Raw genomic sequence first — 21468 nt, forward strand, 5'->3', positions numbered from 1 at the left:
AGCATCAAGCCCACAGCAACTTAATAACACATGTACAGCTCCTGTTTGGTCTGATTGGTCAGAACTTGAGACAGCTGCTATGATTGGTGTAAGGTTAGGTTTAACTGTAACAAACTGCATTGATACAATCAGGGACTTGCTGGCTGATAAATTTTATCCCGGGGGGCGAGGCACGGCTCAACAGCCTATTAGGAACATTTTAAAGGAAAAAAATGCAGATAGCCCAGCCCAAGGTAGACAACAGAAAAGTAAGAGCTGCACCAATTCAATACACACTGTTAAACTAATATCTTTGCAAGTCAATGCAATTTATGCATGAGGGTGTTGCCCATTATAGATCCCTCTATAAATACGTATATTCTAGAAAAAAGAGCTCACGACCTCTAACATAAACAATATGTAGTCAACTTCCTAAAAAACTTCCATTGAATGCATATTCTAAAACCAAACAATACAGTAAAAAGAATACAATAAAAAAAAACTAAAAACAATTGAACAATCACAAAGTACTAAAAAATGTCCAAGGCCAAGACCTATCGGAGTCAGCCCAAGATAGCCCACTATGGGACTGGTCTGGGGGGCAGTTGCCCCTGTTCCTCCCCATCCCAGCCAGCCCCACAATTGCTGCAATCATTCCAGGCTATAAGTGCTAGTGATTAGATCAGTCTTTTGGGTGGTGGCTCTTTTATATTTATTTAGTCAATCCTTTTTTTTTTACGCTGCAATGGTCCATGCTAATGATCATCATCATTAGCATAGATCATTGCACCAACAATCCAGCAAAAGATATTTCTCCTAATAGTCGTGTATACAGCTGGGTTCTGGTCTGACTCAATCATACGTGAACACGCTTGCCAGCCCCTTCCCTCCCCTTTCCAGCAGATCTAAGCAGAAGCAGTTGCAAGTATAAGATGAGTCAGCATCTGCATATAGACATATGCATACACCTATTTTTTTGTGCACATGCGCAGTACAGAAAGAGTTTTATGCTAAAGAAAAGTCCAGCTCTGCAACAGGCCCATAGTGAACATACATTTAATAATAGTTGACTTATTCCCAAATATACAGCTCTTGCTTGATCTTCTAAGTTACAGCATTTTTGCCAAGGTCCTGTTTCCTACATATGTTGCAAGTTCTTGTTATTCACTAGTATTCATGACATAATACACAGTAATGCAGAATAAGTTGTTCTGCTACATTTAAAATCATTAGTTTTTTCTGCTTTAATAATGTTATGTTTCTTTGTTTCTATTGCTATGAAAATGGATTGTCCTGTAGACTGTGGCCTTTAGCACTGTGATTTCATTAGGAGGTCAGGTACACAAGGGCTCTCTTATGTTTATTCACTAATCCTTGATAAAGGTTTCTGTTCGACTTGAAAAGGTCAGAAGCAACACTTATTCACAACAGGAATAGTCCCAGGAGTGTTTTCTTTCATTCTTTCATTTTCTTCATTAACAGCCTGTTACAATGGTAGCCTATTTATACACACCGCACGTTATACACTTTGCTAGGTGAACGTGCCACGTGTCAAGATATGAGTATATAATGGCCAGAAGGCAAGTGATTAATGTATCCATGGTTGCTTATGTAAAAAGGCACTTGATAAACTGATTTTTTAGATTCATGCACAGCTGTAAAGTGGATTGTGTGTTTTAAGAATTACAAATGACATTATATTTTTCATATATGTGGATGATTAGGAGCCGAAAATAATTAATATGCCTTTGCTGGAGACATGCACACACATATACATCTGAACACACACTGATTTGTCAGTACCGTCAAAGATATTTGATGTTCCCAGTTTGTTGTGTTCAAGGTAAAGGAAACCTGACCATTCTCATTTGTCAGCAAGGTCTGGTTGATTGAAGCCTGTGTACTTTGCAGATAAACTATAATGCCTGGTATAGGATTATCACCGGTATCCACCACTTTAATCTGGAATAAAACATAATGAAAAATTATCATGATCGCAGGTGAGATCACTTTCACATGTGCATTTTGAACATATGTGTGTCAAAGCAATGTAATATAAAACAAAAGTTTTTAAGATGTGCAAAAGTAGGATTTGGATACTTTCTAATACAGATTTTTTTTTTTATAAACTTTATTGAAAAGGTAAATGTATAATGATGTCAAGATATAAATGGTGATTATATATAACTGAACATAAACCAAACAAATAGATCTTTACAATGTATAATCTTACTTTTGAAATTGAGGTAGTTGAAGAAAACCTGAAAAATGACCCTAGATTTATACTTATGGAGGGATATAGGAATACATGAAAAGGAGAAGCTTAATAGGGAACGGTAGAGGAGAGAAGGAGAAGTGAGGTAAAAGTGATAAGGAGAAATGTCACAGAGCCGGTTGAAGATATCGCTGTTCCAAAAAGTGATAATTAGAAGTATGATCTGGTTGATCAAATATCTAACTGTAACGTTGTTTATTAAAAGGGTAAAAAATACAAAATTGAGTGATTATTGCAACTCAGACTCCAAGTGAATTTTGTGTGGAAAATGAACTAGTGAATTGGGGGACACCAGTGTGGTATATACTGGAGATTGGTTCATAGGGAGAAGCTCAGAATAGAGCTTTGAAAGAATTTAGAGGTCTGGCAATTATTGTTGTTTTGAAGACTGATGAAAACAAACTTCTCTATTTTAGATATTGTCAAAGACATTGCGCTGGGAAACGGGAGTTTACTTTGTCTATCTGTAATGGATGGGAAGGAGAGTGCTCTAAATCAGTTAAAAACTGTACTCTAGTGGATATACAGGGAAAACAAAAGATAAATGTATCCCAAGTGGGAAACAAAGATTCTGCCAGATAGGTACTTAGTGAAAACAAAAGAAATGGGTAACTTTTGATGGAACGGGTCACTGATATTTAGAAACCAGACAAGTAGAGGAAGTGAACATAGTGATGAAAGGATCACACCCTTGGACTCTATGACTAACCAAACCTTGGAATGAGAGGGAGAATGCCATTGAACACACTGAGCGAGTTGGAAGGTCATGTAATATGTTATGGAATCTGAGATGTCCAAGTCTGAGATGGTATGTACAAGGGAAGAATATGAAAGAGATGCAGCAGTCTAGGTAAAATATTCACTAAATTAATTTTTCAGTCCATGAAATCAGTAACTTATTCCAGGAGGTCATTTCTAACAGTTTTAATTAGCGATGATTAATTTAATTGATGTAGTTGATGATAATATTTTGTAAGATATATATCCAAGTATCCTCTGCAGCTGCCGTTTAAAGTTGAAATTTCATTTCAGGAGATTTTTTTGTAGCAGGAGAAATATTTAAATCTTAAACTTAATTTTCATCAAAATTAATCTTATAATCAGATAGATTAAACTATTCTGCTCTATCTCTTCAGATAGATTGAGCAAAGATATCACTCTGGGTGAAAGTGGGTAAATAAATAATCAACAAACATTAAAGAGGAAATAGGGCAACCTTGTCTAGTGTGGTTGAAGATTTTTAAGGGGGAAGATGTGTGTCCATTGGCAGAGTCTGCAGAAGGGTTACAATAAAGAGTAGAAACGCCTTAAGGAAGTTTTTTGAAAAACTTATTGTTGATGGGATTCTGAACATAAAAGCTTTCCAATCTGCTCAAAAGACTTCTCAGCATCCAGAGCTACAACTAAAGTAGGAAACTTATGTTGAGCTCGGAGAATGAAATCAACCATATTTCAGGGGATGACCAAGACCTGGTAAGCAGGAACAAAACCAACTTGGTCTAGATGAATTAATATAGGCATAATTAAATTTAAGTGGGTAGCAAGAATTTTGGTGAAATATTTTAGGTCAGAGTTCAATAATCGGATGGGTCTGTTGCCATAAATCTTATAAGATTTATGGATGACCAGCATGTACCCTCTTGAAGTGGCTGGATCAAAAGAGGTACTTTCTAAAATTGTATTAATTAGTACAGTTAATTTTGAGGAGAGAATGATAACAGTTTTTATTGTAAATGTTTACTGGGAAGATAGGACTGGGTAGGATGATGGCTTCATTAATTTAAAGGCTTTTACATTACAAAATATTAAAATATTAAACACAATTTCTGTTTGAAGAGAGTGAGAGAGAAAGTGAAAATGGGGGAAATGGCTGCCCAAATTGGCAAAAGATTATAAGAGACTCAACACATGGTGTAAATCTATAACTTTAACAATAATTTGGTGATTAATAAAGGTCATGCTGCATTATTTAGAAAAATGTGTGCCCAAATGAGGGTTAAGGGTTTATGTGAAATAAAGACCAAAATGATGTCCTCTATGCTCTTTTATTAACAAAGGATTTTTTTGCAATTTTCAATAATACTTTATATTAGCACCATTATTTTACTGTTGTGGCAAATCATGTTGGTTGTGATTAAGTATGGTTGATTGAATAGAGAGGGTCAACATCCAGTGATTCAAGAGATTCAAAAAATAATAGTTAAAGTTTAAACATTTAAGCGAGTAAAATGTAAAAAAGGTATAATATGAACTATTGTTATAAAAGTGCAAAAATATATATTTGTGATTTAAGTAAGAAAACATGCTCCATCTCAGTGTTCCCAAACTCAGTCCTCAGATACTCCTAACAGTGCATGTTTTCTATATCTCCTTGCTGGAGTACAGGTGTATTCATTACTGACTGACACATTATAATTATACCACCTGTGGATCTGCTACAATGTGTCATTCAGTAATAAATACACCGGTGCTTCAGCAATGACATATAGAAGACATGCATTTACATTAGCATAAACACATTTTCATTAGAGGACGACTGTCATGTGATCATATTCATTTCCATTCTCTGTTCACTATTGACAGCTTTTACATTGAGAATAGGAAACAAATTTTCATTGGAGGACAACAGTCATGTAATCGCAATCTCCTTCATTTCTATTGATCTTTAAAGCCTGAGATTTTCAAATATCATCAGCTTATTTAATAGGATTAGTAAATCTATACACTCTCCTCATGGACGATTTTTTTTATAGGGAAGTACTTATTTGGATTTTTGCCGTTTAAGAGGGTTTAACTTTTTGAGGCTATGTGATTTAATGTAAAGCATATAGGAAGGATTGATTATATTCATTTTTATGTATCTATACTTAACGCTTTTATTACTATTATTAATTATAATATTATAGTTTTAAAAAATATTGGATTTATGGGAGCTACCCATTTACTGCTGGGCTATAAATGGAAAACAGGAAACACCATGAACACATCACCTTGAGAAAGACTTAAGGGTTGAAATGCATCAGCGGCAGTCTGCTTCTCCCTGAAAGATCCTTGCCTTTCCAGTTTCATTTCCAGCATCCTTGGGCTCCTATAGGATTGTGCTGAGCTTTTACAGCTGATTTTTTGGGTAGACTCTGTTGTCTCTATGAGGAAGTTTGCTACCTGTTTATGTTTTTAGTCTTTTTAGAAGAAGAAATTTGCTTATAAATAATAGCGAGATAATGCACTATATGCTCCTACTTCCTTTTTTGTCCAATATCTCTGAGGATTGGTAAAGAATCAGTGGAAAAGTGGGCATATCCCCAAATGGGTAATCCTGGAAAAGATATATATCCATTTTGGTATTCAATAGTTCATCTCACATTAAAAGGTGGTCTCTGTTCGACACCTGGTTTGTCTACATCACTAGTGGGTGGTGTTTCATGAATTCGATAAAATAGTACAATATTTTGTGCACGTTTCATTATTTTGAAAACATTGTACCAATATACTAGACTATATAGTTAGTAAATTATATATAATTAATATATAATTATATATAAATAGCGAAAAAGTCACAAATTGCATTATATCTTAATAATTAATGAACTGTAAGAAAATGGTTTGCTAATGGTGCTGTCTTGCCCAGTGTACATAGATGGATGGTATGCGCTCATATTTTCCTTACGTTTCCTAGCAGCTTGATGAGAGATTTGTGCTCAAAGTAGGTAGGTTATTGGGGAGATGTGGGATCTCTAATGTACTTGATTTTAACAGCTAGTCTTTGGAATCTCTGTAGGAACATGTCCTGTCCTGATGGATATCTAGTTCTATATATAGCAGCTTGTGCGTATCCTTGTGCTTCTGGTGTATTGGACCTTCTGGTCTTCCGTAGGTACAGCTGAGTCACGTGACTGCAGGCATAGAGGAAGCAGCACTGACAGCAGCAGCAGTCAGAGAGGAGAGTTTATGTCCCTGGAGATCAGTGCTGCTCACTGCTGCCTTGCTTCTATATAAGTGAGTGATTGTTGGGCAGAGATTCATTTAATCTCATCCAGTGCTGTCAGTGAAGGTTCCAGTCCTAACAAAATTATACACTTGGACGAGTGACGTTACTGGTAACATCTGCACAGCTTTGGAGTTATCCATTCAACTGATTCTTACATCTTCAGATATATGGTTATTGGTGATTTCATTGGTGGCATTGAACATAGTGTGCTGTCACTCTTGCATATATCTAATCACCCTTTCGGTTTCATCAGTCTTATTGGAGAGAAGTTACAATTTTTGAGTGTGTATCTGACTCATCACACCTTATTCTCTCTCATTACATTATCTATTTTTATTGTGGTAATACACTATGTGGCACCATGTTTCCTTTATTCCTTTATAGATATTCTATATATATATATGTTTGCCAACACAACCACACCTTGCTCACGCTTATTTTTTAAACAAAGTTTTAGGCTAAATCAAAATTTGTATGCACATTTGATAGAGCCTGGACTTTTAGCCAGAGCGCATTTTATGTCACATCCAAGTAATCATTTAGGAAAAAGAAAAACCTACAACAAGGATAAGCTATTGTACAGTGACAGAGCTCGCATATAACTCACCACTCCACTGTATGGAATCCCGGGCTTGTAGGCACTGTCAGCATCAACAAATGACACCTTATTGATTGCAATTTCTACAATAGTTTCACTGGTTGTTGTTAACTCAATTCCTACATTAGAACAGAACATTGATGGAAGAGTGATCACAAAAACTGTATTAGGGCAGTTCTAAACATGCACGTGTCAAATGAGAACTTGTAAGGTACAGTGTTTCATAACAATGTTTTATTATGACATGATGTGACCTCCATGATTTGATTAAAGAATAATATATGGAAAAATGCACCTATTGAAAATGAGCAGTCCCATGACAAAACTTACAGATCACAGTTCTTCAATATAACTAATAATTAATTGTTATTCCATATAATACACATTTTTATGCAAATATGTGTAGGAGTTTTTACATATATTAGCATCACACATGTGTATTATAAGTAACATCTAATTGCAATGACAACGTCACTAAGTTCAATTTTTACACAACTAAATATTTTATGTTTCAAATCACAGCATACAGTAAGTCTTCAATGTTGCAAATCACAGGATTGTGAGTACGCCATATCAACTAGTGGATTCTTAACTAGTTCCCTCCAAGTTGAATGAGCTGGAAATGGAACAGTCACATTCATTCGATAAGGAAATTTTGTTGGATAAAATCAAGGAAGAAGTGTGTTCAGCATATGCTCAGATTATTATGTGCGCACAGTACAGACCATTCAATTGAACCTGAACAATGGTGTCACATATTAACATTGCAAGCCTCTTATAGCTTAAAACCACAACATAGTACATAGTTAAATGCATAATTTAAGACTTTTGACCAATAATATTACTCCGTTTGACAGAACTTCTCAACATCTCCTAGATACAAATAAAATTCCAAAGAGACCTTTCCACATCTTATCTGGTGTAGACAATTTTACCACAACTTCCCTTTTTCCCATAATGGAGGGCACATTTCTTTAGATAAGATGACCTACAAATATGTCTTAGACATATTTCTTCATATAGATGCAAAGGTGGTGGGAGGAAGCATATTTCTTCATATACCTTGAGTAACAATGGAATAACTGAAATACAAATTAATTTGTCAATATATATACTGTAACCTCTGTTAACTCTTTTGCATCCTAATACTATATTATAACCAATTTATTTGGTTTATATGTATTGATTATCCATATCATCATTCTACAGTGTGGAATTCACCATACAGTATAAATATAAGTTTAATGCTTTAGTATGCGAATATCACAGATTTTAAATTATTGGGAATATTAATCGTAACAGATATTATTTTTGTCATTCTGAACAAAAGCAAAATCTTAGTCTGCCTGTTAGCATTGTCTAATGTTATTTCTGGGCAAGGCTTGTTTTGAATTGCTGTTTTTGACAGAGATCAGCTGGGAGAGGTTAGGTGCATTGAACATACCTCTAGTTCCTTCAAACTTTGGGGGCTGTACTGGTAGGGATGACTGTAAGGCAGGATATTTATAGTACAGTAATACATATACCATAATAGAGTGTTTGCTTTATGTTCACTGCAAATCATTTCAAGAGTTCACAAGATGGTGATATTAATGACTATTTCAGTAAACTAATGTTTTAACTGAAATATTTATTGTGTCATTTTTGAATGTCATTCTCATTAAAGGTAACTTTTACCCATTTAAAAATATTTTTTTATTAGTAATTATTAATATAAAATGTATTAGATTATTTAGATTCACTTTGTCTATACTGAGTTCTATTGATGCAGAAGCTGCTATAAGTGAATGTTTTTTTAACTAGTTCCTTAAAAAATGTATTCACGCTTCTTGTTTAACGATTTAGGGGTATATTTACTAACCCGCGGGTTTGAAAAAACGAGATTTATATTCTTATGATAAATCTGTTGCTCTGATTCCTTCTGGGGGACACTGCTACCATGGGGTTGAGTGAGGGGGAAGTAGGAGTTGGCACTTAGCAAGTTAATCTTGAGCTGCCGACAGGCCCCTCCCCTTGCTAACCCCCTGAGTCCTCAGTTTCATTATGAAGCCCCAAAGAGATAGGCCAATCAACCAAGCACATACAGAAGAAAAGCAGAAGGGAGGGAACGCAGTGTCCCCCAGAAGGAATCAAAGAAACAGATTTATCGTAAGTATATAAATTCCATTTCCTCTTTCATCCATCTGGGGGACACTGCTTACATGGGGACATTTTTTAAAGCAGCCTCCTTGAAGGGAGGGACCGCTCTGATAGCCTGGCATGTAAAGCACTACGGCCAAAACTGGTATCTGCCGACGCAAAGACATTGAATTGGTAAAATCTTGTGAAAGTATGGACCAAGGACCAGGTGGCTGCTCTGCATAACTGATCCGCTGAGGCCCCATTTCATGCAGCCCAAGACGCCCCAACAGAACGGGTAGAATGGGCAACAATACGATCTGGCACAGGACGGTGAGCACTGACATAAGCCTGCTTAATTGTCATGGTCAGCCATCTAGCAATAGACTTCTTTCTTAGAAGCTGGCCAACCATGTCTCGAAAAATCAAACAAGACAAACAAAGAATCTGTAAAGCGAATCTTCGAAGTTCTCTTAACATAAATTCGAAGAGTCCTCTGTGAACACCAGAACTACAATTTCCTGGTTTACATGAGTAGAAAAGATGGAACCGTTCTGAGAACCACTCTGTCATTATGAAACACCAGAAAAGGTTCTCGACAAGACAATGCCCCCAGCTTGGACACCCTCCGGACTGAGGCATTAGCAAGACGGAAAACCACTTTCCATGTTACGAACTGTAATTCTGCAGACTACAACAGTTCAAATGGTCTCTGCAGCATATTAAGGACCAAATTAAGGTCCCATGGAGCCATAGGCCGAACATATGGAGGTTGGATATGTAGGACTCTCTGTAAGGACGTCCTAACATCTGGTATTTCTCACAAAACTTCTGTGAAGAAACACAGAAAGAGCCAACACCTGTACTTTTAGAGATGCCAAACAAAGACCTCCATCCAGACCATTCTGGAGAAACGCAAGAAACCTAGCCAGATGGAACGGATCTGAACTGCAGGCCCTGTTCTTACACCATTGAATGTAAGCCAGATAAGGTGATATATTCGAGCCAAAACTAGCTTTCTAGCCTTAATAAGGTTGTCCACTACTCGTGGGGAGAACCCCCTGGATTTCCAAAGTCTGACTTCAAGAGCCATACCATTAAATTCATCCAGATCAAGACCTGATGCAGAAATTGTCCCTGAATTAGCAGGTGTTCGCGAAGAGGTAACCGAAGACCAGGACCTTCCGCCATTAGAAGAATCTTTTAATACCAGACCCTCCATGGCCAAGCTGGAGCCACCAGAATGACTGGCCGGTCTCCCTGCTTGACTCTCTAAAGGATCCTGGGAATCATGGGAATGGGAGGAAACAGGTAACCTGACCTGAAGTTCCATGCATTGTCAACACGTCTACCGCGACTGCCAAGGGATCTCTTGCCCTTGAGCAAAACTCTGGAACTTTTCTGTTGTGTCGAGACGCCATCAAATGTCGATCCAGAAACCCCCACCTGTTGACCAGAATCTGGAAGACCTCCAGATGAAGAGCCCATTCCCCCAACAGAAACTCGTGCCAGCTCAGGTAGTCTGCTTGCCAGTTCTGAATGCCTGGAATAAAGACTGCCGATATTGCGGGAACATGACTTTCGGCCCACTCGAAAATCTGATACGTCACCTCCATTGTTGCTGCACTTCTGGTTCCTCCCTGCCTGTTTACATATGACACCGCCGTAGCATTGTTGGACTGAAGAAGAACCGGTAAGCCTTGTAGAATGAGCTGAGTTCCCTGCAATGCTCTGAACATGGCTTTCAGTTCCAGAACATTTATGGGGGGAGATGACTCTTGCACAGACCAGAGTCCCTGAAGTCTCAAATGAAGAGCCACCGCCCCCCACGCCCGAAGGCTGGCAACCGTGGATACTTAGATCCAAGGCCAGGGGGCAAAGGACCTGCCTACTATCAAGTTGTCTCGAACCATCCACCATCTGAGAGCCAGTTTTGCTTTCTAAGATAAGACTCAGATAAGATCAGCTGACTCTCTAACTTCAGATGACATCCAGATCACTTCTTCAAAAGGTCCCACTGAAAGCACAGAGAGTGGATTCGGCCATAAGGGAGGGTCTCGAAAGCCGACACCATCTTCCCTAATAATCGCATGCACAGGAGTACTGATGGTCTCCTGCAAGACAGAACCTTGTTTGTCAAAGGAATTAAGTGCGACTTCGGACGGTTCAATATCCAGCCAAAAATGCAAATTGTAAATTGAAGATGCTGCTCTAGCAGTTGCGCTGAAGCAGCCTTGATCTAAATCGTCCAGTTAGGGCACCAATTGCACCCCTCTGGAATGAAGATAAGCCGCCATAACCGCCATGATTTTTGTAAACACCCTTGGCGCAGTTGCCAGTCCGAATGGAAGAGCCCTGAACTGGTAGTGGGCAGATCCCACCGTGAATCTGAGAAGAGCCTGATGCGCTGCCCAGATTGAGACACCATGAACTGACCTGACTCCAGTCTATTGATGACGGATCTCAGGGATTCCATTCGAAATATGACTACCCGCTTGTGAAAATTCAACTGCTTGAGGTTCAAAACTGGCCTAAAAGAACCGTCTGGCTTCTGGACCAAAAAGAGGTTGGCGTAGAACCCCTGAAACTTCTGTTCTTCTGAGACTTTTATGATAACTCCCTGGTTACAAAAAATCTTCGAGGGGCTGGACCCTCCAAGCCTATCCTGTAACCTCTTGCCATGATCTCGCAAATCCAATTGTCCTCCGAGGACTCTGCCCACTGATCCTTCAACAGTAGCAAACGTCCACCCACCCACGCCGCCGCCAACAGAGGAGGGTGGGCGTCATGCTGCTGGTTTGCAGGAAGCTTGGAAGAGGGGCGGCTTGAGGAGGAGGAGGAAGACCTACCTCGGAGAGAGTGTCTCTTGGTTTCCGACGACCTGGCTCTAGATGTCTGACCCCTGCAAGGCGAGCCCCCCCCGAAAGGGCTGCCTGAATGAACTATATCTAGGAGTCCTAGGTCTTGGAGTATTGACTGGTAAAAAACTTTATTACCTCCTGTAGCCTGGGAAATTATTGAATCAAATTCTGGGCCAAACAACACTCTGCTTGAATAAGGAAGGGACTCAAAAGACTTTTAGATTCAAAGTCTGCATTCCAACACCTTAGCCATAAATCTCTTCTAGCCGCCACAGCCACAGCAGAATCCGAGTCCTCCATAACTTCCACCTTCCTCTTCTGAGGATATCTCTGAATCTGAAAAAGCCAGTAGGGGATTAGCCGACCTATGTCTCTTGTTCCTAGCAAATGCATAGGACTCTTTAACAAGCTGTTCAACCGATCCAGTCCCCTGACCAGAGAAGTTGACCAGGCTGGTTCCCCCAAAATAGGGGTCTGCACCACTAGTCCTGAAGCCACAGACTCGGTATTCCCTGTAACTACTCCTGAATTATGCAAGGTTACTGTTCCAGAGGTAGAAGGGAGTGCCACTACAACAGCTAGAATTTCTGAGGGCTTAAAAAGCAACTGTACCAAAGTACTGACCCCCTGCATCAGGGTTGCTACCCACGCTGGAGTTTCTGTTAAAAGTAGGGCATTAGTCTGTGGCTGTGATGCCCTTGAAGCGTCATCACAGTCATTACAGAGCGCCCCCGGTTCCTGGTAATCAGTAGGGAGTTTAGTATTACACTTGGAACAAGTGTAGTGTTTGGTCCTGAGTGCTTTGCGTTTTTCAGACATTTTAAAAAGGAAACAGTACAGGCAATCACACCAGGCACACACAGAAATAAACAAAAGATACAATCTAATCTATGACAGAGCCAAAGGATAGTACCCCTGTATTCAAGTATATGTGAGAGCAAGTATCTATATAATCATATACAATGCCCCACTATGTACATAAATTCACCAGAATTTCTTAATACCTCCTGTCTACAATATAGGGAGTGTATAGAAAGAATAAGGCACTCTGCTGACAGGCACCTCTCCTCACCCGAGAGTGCCCTGTCATAACAGAGCACTCTCGCTTCTATGTAAATAAATAAAAGGGTTGATAAAATAAAATAAATCTATATACCTTCACTACAAAAAAAAACAAGCCCAACTCCTATGGGCATCTAACTGAAACTGAGGACTCAGGGGGTTGGCAGGGGAAGTAGTCTGTCGGCAGCTCAAGATTAACTCAACTCATGGTAGCGGTGTCCCCCAGAATGGATAAAAGAGAAACTGGAGATGTTGCCTATAGCAACCAATCAGATTCAAGCTGTCAATTTGTAGAATGCACTAAATAAATTATAACTAGAATATGATGGTTGCTGTAGGCAACATCTCCGCTTTTACAAACCCGCAGTTTAGTAAATATACCCCTTTGTATTCTTCCCAAATTTCTTCCGCACTGTAATCCTGCAGAAAGTGCTGTTATCTTCCATATTCTGGTTGTACTCGAGATAAGTTGTTTTTGTTAAAACTGTCTAGTGCAGTGTTTCCACAAATCTAGTTCTAAGGCCCCCCTAACAGTGCATGTTTTCTATATATCCTTGCTAGAGCAGAGGTGTGTTCATTACAGACATCCACATTTTAAAACATGCACGGGTAGTACTAATTATTTCACTTGTGACCTAGAAAACTTGCACTGTTAGGGCTCTCTGGGGACTGGTATTTGGGAAACACTGGTCTAGTGAAAATAAGTATAATAATAAACTTGCCTGTTCCCTCTTCAGTGATAGAGGCCGCACCGTTCAATTTTCTTTCCAGGTTGGAGTGGGTCAATTTTAAACTCTCAGACATAACTTCAATGTTATGACATCCAGATCTATCCAACTGAGGGTGAGAGACGAACAACTCAATGGGTCATTTATTATGCATCGGACTGTGCAACTCTCATTTTAGGATAAGCTTTTTGTTTAATTCCATTATTAAATACTGTAGATTTTTGTGACAATGGTGGTAATTGCATTCACACAGAATGATAAGAATGCAGGGGTATATTTAGGGTAACAACAGAAATGACACATGACATCACAAAACACCAATATTTAAATATTGCAATAAATAAAACCAGAACCATTATAAACTCTACATATAATAGAATTACAGCTAATGTAAAATAATTCTGTAATTTATCTAATAACATATCTTTAACTTATTTTAAGAGTTTCACCTGTTACTCCAAAGTCTTCTGCCACCCTTAGCCTAGTGCAGGGGCAGATTGGTCATTGGCCTTACCGGGAATTTTTTCGGTAGGCCGGTGACAACTGAGGCCTAATTCTTATTTTTATAAATTAATTTTTTTACTCCTCCTGGCGGTGCCAGCCTCGTTCTATGCGGTCCCCCCCCCCCCCCCCCCGGACCAGGGGTGCCAACGAGAGGGGAGGATAGAACGAGGCCGGCGCAGCCGGGAGGAGTGAAAAAATTAACTTATAAAACTAAGAATCAGGTAGCTCCCCTCCTACCATACATGGCCTCCTCCAGTCCCATTCAAGCATAATGCCACATGGGACGAGCAACACATGACAGGTGCCATCCCATGTATGCGCGCGATGCAGACAGAGAAGACTTCAATAGAGCATGACTCCAACAAGGTAAGTGTGATGGGGGGCTGTTACACTATTATTTTGCTATGTGGGGGGCTGTTATACTATTATTTTGCTATGTGGAGGGCTGTAATACTATTATTTTACTATGTGGGGGGCTGCTATGCTATTTTACTATGTGTGGGTGCTCTTATATTATGGGGGATTCTCTACTATTATACTATGTGAGAGAAGGGGCTGCTATACTATTATACTATGTGACAGAAACGAGGGCTGCTATGTTACTATAATGTGTGAAGGAAGTGAGTGGGGGGTCTTAATATAATGTAGGTGTGAGGTAGGCAATAAATTTAATTGTGGAGTGTAGGTGGGGCTAATTATTTAATGAGTGTTATTTTATTTGTGGGGTGATGGTGGGGAAATTTAATTTAATAGTGGGGTTCTTAATTTAAGATGGGGTGATGGGACCTTTAACTTTATCCTTGGGTGGTATGGGGGCTATAAATTGAATGTGGGGATTTTTTGGCGTGAATGTAAATATGAATATGAATTATTTAATGGCAGTGATGGTTGCAGGAAATAGGTATATTTAACATAAATTCTATGAATTTATTGCTGGGGGGTCTCTACTGTAATTTGGGTGGGAGGTAGGCTATTTAAATGTGGACTGTGGGTTGGAGCTAATTATTTAATGGTCGGTGCTATTAATTTATTTGTTGGTTGATGGTGAAGCTATTTAATTTAATAGTGGGCTCTATTAATTTCAAATCAAACCACCACCAATCACTGGGCACATTAGGGCTCATACACAATTGTAAAATGTGCAAAATAAGTGTTTTGTTGCATTATGGCAAGAATTTCAGTTTTGTGATGATTGCACCTCGAAAGCCATTTATTATAAGGATAATTTGAAATGCATGTTTTGGAGCACACAGGACACACAGACACACACACACACACACACACACACACACACACACACACACACTTAGAGAGAGATTTGACTGGTAGTTTAGATCTCAGGACATCGGGGAAAGATGCAACAGTGAGGTCCTCATATGCTGCTCTGGCAGACTGATCAAATGCTATTGTGCCAACAAGTTTCATAATAGTTAAACTTATTAACTAAAGTCAGATATGTTTCTATGAAGGGAATATTGGAAGGATGTGTTAGTGGGTAACTAAACAAGTTGGAGACAGAGTTATAAACCAGTCGCAGATCATGCAAAAGGATTCATGTATTTTTATAGCACAGGACTGGCAGCTTTTTCCCTGTATTCCTTTAGAGATGACTCACTGTGTATTAAGTCATCACATCTAGGTTTTCTTAAATGTTACTACAGCCAAATTTCAGTACTTCTAAACCCCGCCTACTTTTGTGTTCGCCCCAAATACATTTGATTTGGTCCCTCCCACACAAGGCCACTTCAATATTTGTTTCCAGGGCCAATTTAAGTTCCCAATCCACCCCTGGCCTAGTGTAGCTAAAATGTTATTCAGATTTCAATAAGCTACACAGACATACTAGAAAGCCAATGAAAGAGCTTATTAATGCATACAAAGGCCAAAAGGGGACAATAAGGTAACCAAAAAAGACAAGCATTTAAATCCAATGGAGGTACATTTCAACATTTCACAGCTAGTGTATGATGCTGTAAAGGAAAACAACAATACATTATTTCATTTTATTAAACATACATATACTGGCAATGTATCTACCAAAACATTCTGATGATCTCACCTTTCCACTGAAATTAACACAAAGATCAGGTTCATTGTTATGATATCTCCACGACCATCTAAATTGCTTTCGACACACAACAACACTATAATTCCCTTGGACTGGCTTGCCATATGTGTACCTAAGAGTGATGTGAAGAAAATAACATACATATAAATTCTAAACAAAGGTATTAATGTTGGATTTAGATAAGGAAATACAAGACAAAAACGGGAACAAAAGAAAGATATAGAATTTTATTCTGTTCAGTCAGGGTTACATAAAAATCAGAAGTAATAGAATCAGAAGTAATAGAAATAAAATGGAAAAAGCTGATAAGGGATAAAAATTACGTACGAGAAAAATAGGATTAGAGACTGGGAACCACTAAATTTAATGAATAAACTGAAAAGGAATGTTAATAGAGATGATACAGATAACCCATGATCTGTCTATGGACTGGAGCCAGAAAAAGGAAAGAAAAGTTAAGTATAATTATGAATACAAATTCAAGGTCCATAGGAGGATTTAAATCCATCTGACATAATCTCTTCTGGGTCAAGAACTACAGTCATGGCCAAAAGTTTTGAGAATGACACAAATAATGTTTTTCACAAAGTCTGCTGCCTCAGTTTTTATGATGGCAATTTGCATATACTCCAGAATGTCATGAAAAGTGATCAGATGAATTGCAATTAATTTCAAATTCCCTCTTTGCCATGACAATGAGGTTTATCCCCAGAACAATATTTCCATTGCATTTCAGCCCTGCCACATAAGGACCAGCTGACATCAGGTCAGTGATTCTCTCATTAACACAGGTGAGAGTGTTGACGAGGACGAGGCTGGAGATCACTCTGTCATGCTGATGGAGTTAGAATAACAGATTGGAAGCTATAAAAGAAGGGTAGTGCTTAAATTAATTTTTCTTCCTCTGTTAACGATGGTTAGCTGCAAGGAAATACGTGCAGTCATCATTGATTTGCACAATAAGGACTTAACAGGCAAGGATATTGCTACTAGTAAGACTGCACCTTAATCAGCCATTTATCGGATCATCAAGAATTTCAAGGAGAGAGGTTCAATAGTTATGAAGAAGGCTTTAGGGCAACCAAGAACATCCAGTAAGCCCCAGGTCCGTCTCCTAAGTTTGATTCAGCTGCTGGATTGGGGCACCACCAGTGCAGAGCTTGCTCGAGAATGGCAGCAGGCAGGTGTGACTGGATCTGTGTGCACAGTGAGGCGAAGACTTTTGGAGGATTGCCTGGTGTCAAGAAGGGCAGCAAAGAAGCCACTTCTCTCCTGGAAAAACAGACTGTTATTCTGCAAAAGGTACAGAGACTGGACTGCTGAGGATTGGGGTAAAGTCATTTTCTCTGATGAATTCCCTTTCAGATTGTTTGGGGAATCTTGAAAAATGCTTGTCCCAAGAAGGAAAGGTGAGCGCTACCATTAGTCCTGTGTCATGCCAACAATAAAGCATCTTTTCAGCCAAGAGAGTGGGCTCACTCACAATTTTGCCTAAGAACACAGCCATGAATAAAGAATGGTACCAAAACATCCTCCAAGAACAACTCCTCCCAACCATCCAAGAACAGTTTGGTGATGAACAATGCCTTTTATAGCATGATGGAGCCCCTTGCCAGGGGCAACATAGATAACTAAGTGGCTCAGGGATCAAAACATCGAAAGTTTGGGTCCATGGCCAGGAAATTCCTGAGACCTTAATCCCATTGTGAACTTGTGGTCAATCCTCAAGAGGCGGGTGGACAAACAAAAACTCACAAATTCTGACAAACTCCAAGCATTCACTAGGCAAGAATGGGCGGCCATCAGTCAGTATGTGGCCCAGAAGTTGATTGACAACATGCCAGGGCGAATTGCAGAGGTCTTCAAAAAGAAGGGTCAACACTGCAAACATTGACTCTTTGTATAAACTTAATGTAATTGTCAATAAAAGCCTTTGACACTTATGAAGTCTTGTAATTTTACTTCAGTATACCATAGCAACATTTGACAAAAAGGTCTAAAAACACTGATGCAGCAAACTTTGTGAAAACCAATATTTGTGTCAAAACTTTTGGCCATAACTGTATGTTTACTTATCAGGTTTTTCATAAACATAGGTATTTGTCTCCTAAACATATAAGACTTGAGAGATGTATATCTTGGGAGACTGAAAGAAAATAAAACTGTCTCCCCACTAAAAACAAAAACATAAGAAGAATGAAAAAGGAATGGGGAAAATAGTAACATCAAAAAAGAAGCAACATGCACAGAAACATAGACAAATCACCAACAAATGTATTTTAAATTTATTATACACTGTCCTAAACTCAAGCAAAGACCTCTCATTTGTGTTTACAAGTAAAAGAGTTAATTTTTAGATTTAAATAGATTTACACACAGGGTTGACTCTTGAAAGACACTTTGAAAAATCCAAAACAAAACTCTATACAGGAGAGAAAGACATAAGAAATATATATTTGGATTTAGGAATGACTGTATTAAAATAAAAAGACAGCTTTATGAAGATCTTCTATGAGGATATTAAATAAGATTTATGGAATGTATGCAATAAACAAACCTATACTAAATTTAATCTAACAAGGAATGAAAATGAAACTCTTTTAACACTAATAGATAATAAAGATACTGTCACGCTTCAAACTAAATCACACCAATGGAGCCCGGGATGTGAAGAAGCTTAAAGGTTTATTGCTCAGAAAATACAGGTAAATGGTATAAACCCAATATAGATGATTCTGCATATGCAGGTACAATGGAAGGCAGAGAGATATACAAAGCAGTTGTGTAGCAGCAGTATGTAAAGTCCGAGGGCACAGAAGCAGCAAGGAAAACAAACCATAAGGAAGGCAAAAAAAACAACAACAAAGACCAGCACAGGAAGGAAAGAGAGACAGGTATAAGTAGGGAACAAGAAATAAATGGTGCAACAGGTTACCCCATAGTGATGAAAGGAAAAGCACAATAGCAGCACCTGATGAATAGAGGTACTGCAGCTAATAGATAATATAATAAGTCTGAGGTCCAGAAGGCAGGAACTGCCAATGCAAAAAAACATGCAATGCAGAAGGCTGCGGGCTAATCCTGACAGATATTATCCTTAAATTGATGGCCATGGGGAAGGTACAGTAATTATGAATAGTATGGTTTATATAGAGGAGGCACAGAGGATACTCACAAATGGATGCACATAGAAACAATTAGAAAAAGACAAAGTATTTCATAGAAGATTTTGAATATTTTTCAGGGAAAGTCAAAGAAAAAATAATCTTATTTCTATATATACGGAACAAGTCACCGATTATTCCTACATTTTATTTATTTCTGAAAATACAGAAATCTGTAGAAAAAAAACTGGGAAGGCCTTTTCTAGTGGATTAACTCTTTTAATGATAGATTGTCCGAACACAATGCCAGTTACTTCTTACATTCTGCTGGACAAAATCTAAGGCTAAAATGGAACAGCAATGGGTATAAAGGTAACACCCAGTTAATGTAGCCCTATTGCTGGCAAAACACACACGTATATATATATATATATATATATATATATATATATATATATATATATATATATATATATATATATACAGTATGTAAAAAGTATGTCTATTAATTAACGAGACTGATTAAATAACTTACCTTTATTTATTGGTATTACAAATTTAATGTTTGTCCCCTTCAATATACTCCCCATTTACACTAATACATCGCTGAAGTCTTGATTGTCACTGGTCGAAGGCATGGAGCAAATCAATTTCTGTCACTTGTGTCTACAAACCTGTCGTTTTCTTCTTTACAGCATCAAGTTACTCAAAATATGTCCCTTTAAGCACTGATTTAAATTTTGGGAAAAGACAAAAATCGCAAGGTGCTAAATCGGGCGAATATGGAGGATATTCAAGTGTAGTAATGTGTTTGTCGATCAAAAACTGCTTAACAGAACGTGCTGTGTGAGCAGGCGCGTTGTCCTGCTGAAGAAAGAAACCATTTTTCCACAGTTGCGGCTGTTTCTTTCTGATTCTTTCTCTCAGCTTTTTCAAAACTTCCTTATAATAATGCTGATTAAGTGTTGTGTATTCTTGAATACATTCTTCCAAAATTACACCCTTGATATCGAAAAAAACCAATCAGCATTGCTTTGAATTTTGACTTGCTTTGAGAACCTTTTTTCATTCTTGGTGATGACGGTGTTTTCCAGTGCATTGACTGTCTTTTGGAATCATATTGGAAGCTACAGGTCTCATCACAAGTGATTACTTGTGAAACAGGTTTGGATCTGTGTCAAGTTGCTGCAGAATGTCAACAAAACATTCCTTGCGTTGTTCTTTTTGCTCTGGTGTGAGAACCCTTTGGACCATCTTTGCACAAACTTTCGTCATGTTAAGATCCTCACGCAAAATTTTCCATACAGTGTCTTTGTCAATGTTCACGGATTCAGCTATCATGAGAACACTGAGTCGGCGGTTTTTTCGAACAATCTGACTGATTTTGTCTACATTTTTTTTTTCGCTTCTTGAAGTGCATGGTCATCCAGGGCGTTCATCATCTTCGACATTGTCATGTCCCTCGCTAAATCTTTTATGCCACTCAAACACATGCGCACTAGTCAGGCAGTCATTCCCATAGGCCGTAGTAAGCATTTGTAAACATTCTGTTGGTGTTTTGTGCAATTTTACTAAAAATTTCATATTGACATGTTCAACTTTTAAACTTAGTGTTTTTTCGGCACTCTACTGAAAACACAACCAAACTAAATGGCGACTCACAATCAACTGAACGTCATAGAGTGTTGCAGCTTCTCATGCAGTTTCAGACAGGTTCAAGGTTACTATGTATGCATTTATAACCGGTTCTGACTGCTTTGTTTACTAGGTGGAATCACAGTCTCGTTAATATCCATAATATCCTTAATATCCATAATTAAAATCTAAAATATATTTCTAAATCCTTAGAGTCGGTACTCCTCAATTGAAGTAGAGGTGACCATGAGAAAAAAATTTAGCCAAAGGGAAATGCTTTAGATATACACACTTAACACAATTCCACCCAGTGATTTGAATAAAGCCTATAAAGTAAAAATAATTCTTAATAATTAAGGTTTATTCTATAAATTATTAATTCATATATCTATTTTTACCTACACTTTTTATAACAGCTAGACTGAAAGATTATTTTAAGCTAATGTTAGTTATAAACAGAGAATATATGATATTAGGATAAAATAATATCATATTTTGCATTCTAATCTTACAGGCTTTTCTTTTGAGTCATATTTAGAGGGTGACCG

At 38.2% G+C, this 21468-nt stretch overlaps 1 protein-coding gene across 1 annotated transcript in view; it reads right to left on the reverse strand.

Annotated features, from left to right (window-relative positions):
• Positions 1-21468, reverse strand: part of LOC142160952 (alpha-2-macroglobulin-like) — a 102249-nt gene that overhangs the window by 57141 nt on the left and 23640 nt on the right. Inside the window, exons 8-11 of the mRNA XM_075216092.1 lie at positions 16173-16293; positions 13604-13718; positions 6850-6959; positions 1783-1941 (exon numbers count right to left, since the gene is read on the reverse strand). Of these exons, the coding sequence (XP_075072193.1) occupies positions 1783-1941; positions 6850-6959; positions 13604-13718; positions 16173-16293 (505 nt within the window). The remainder of the gene's footprint in view (positions 1-1782; positions 1942-6849; positions 6960-13603; positions 13719-16172; positions 16294-21468) is intronic.

This window comes from Mixophyes fleayi, chromosome 6 (assembly GCF_038048845.1).
Source record: "Mixophyes fleayi isolate aMixFle1 chromosome 6, aMixFle1.hap1, whole genome shotgun sequence".
Classification (NCBI taxonomy): domain Eukaryota; kingdom Metazoa; phylum Chordata; class Amphibia; order Anura; family Limnodynastidae; genus Mixophyes; species Mixophyes fleayi.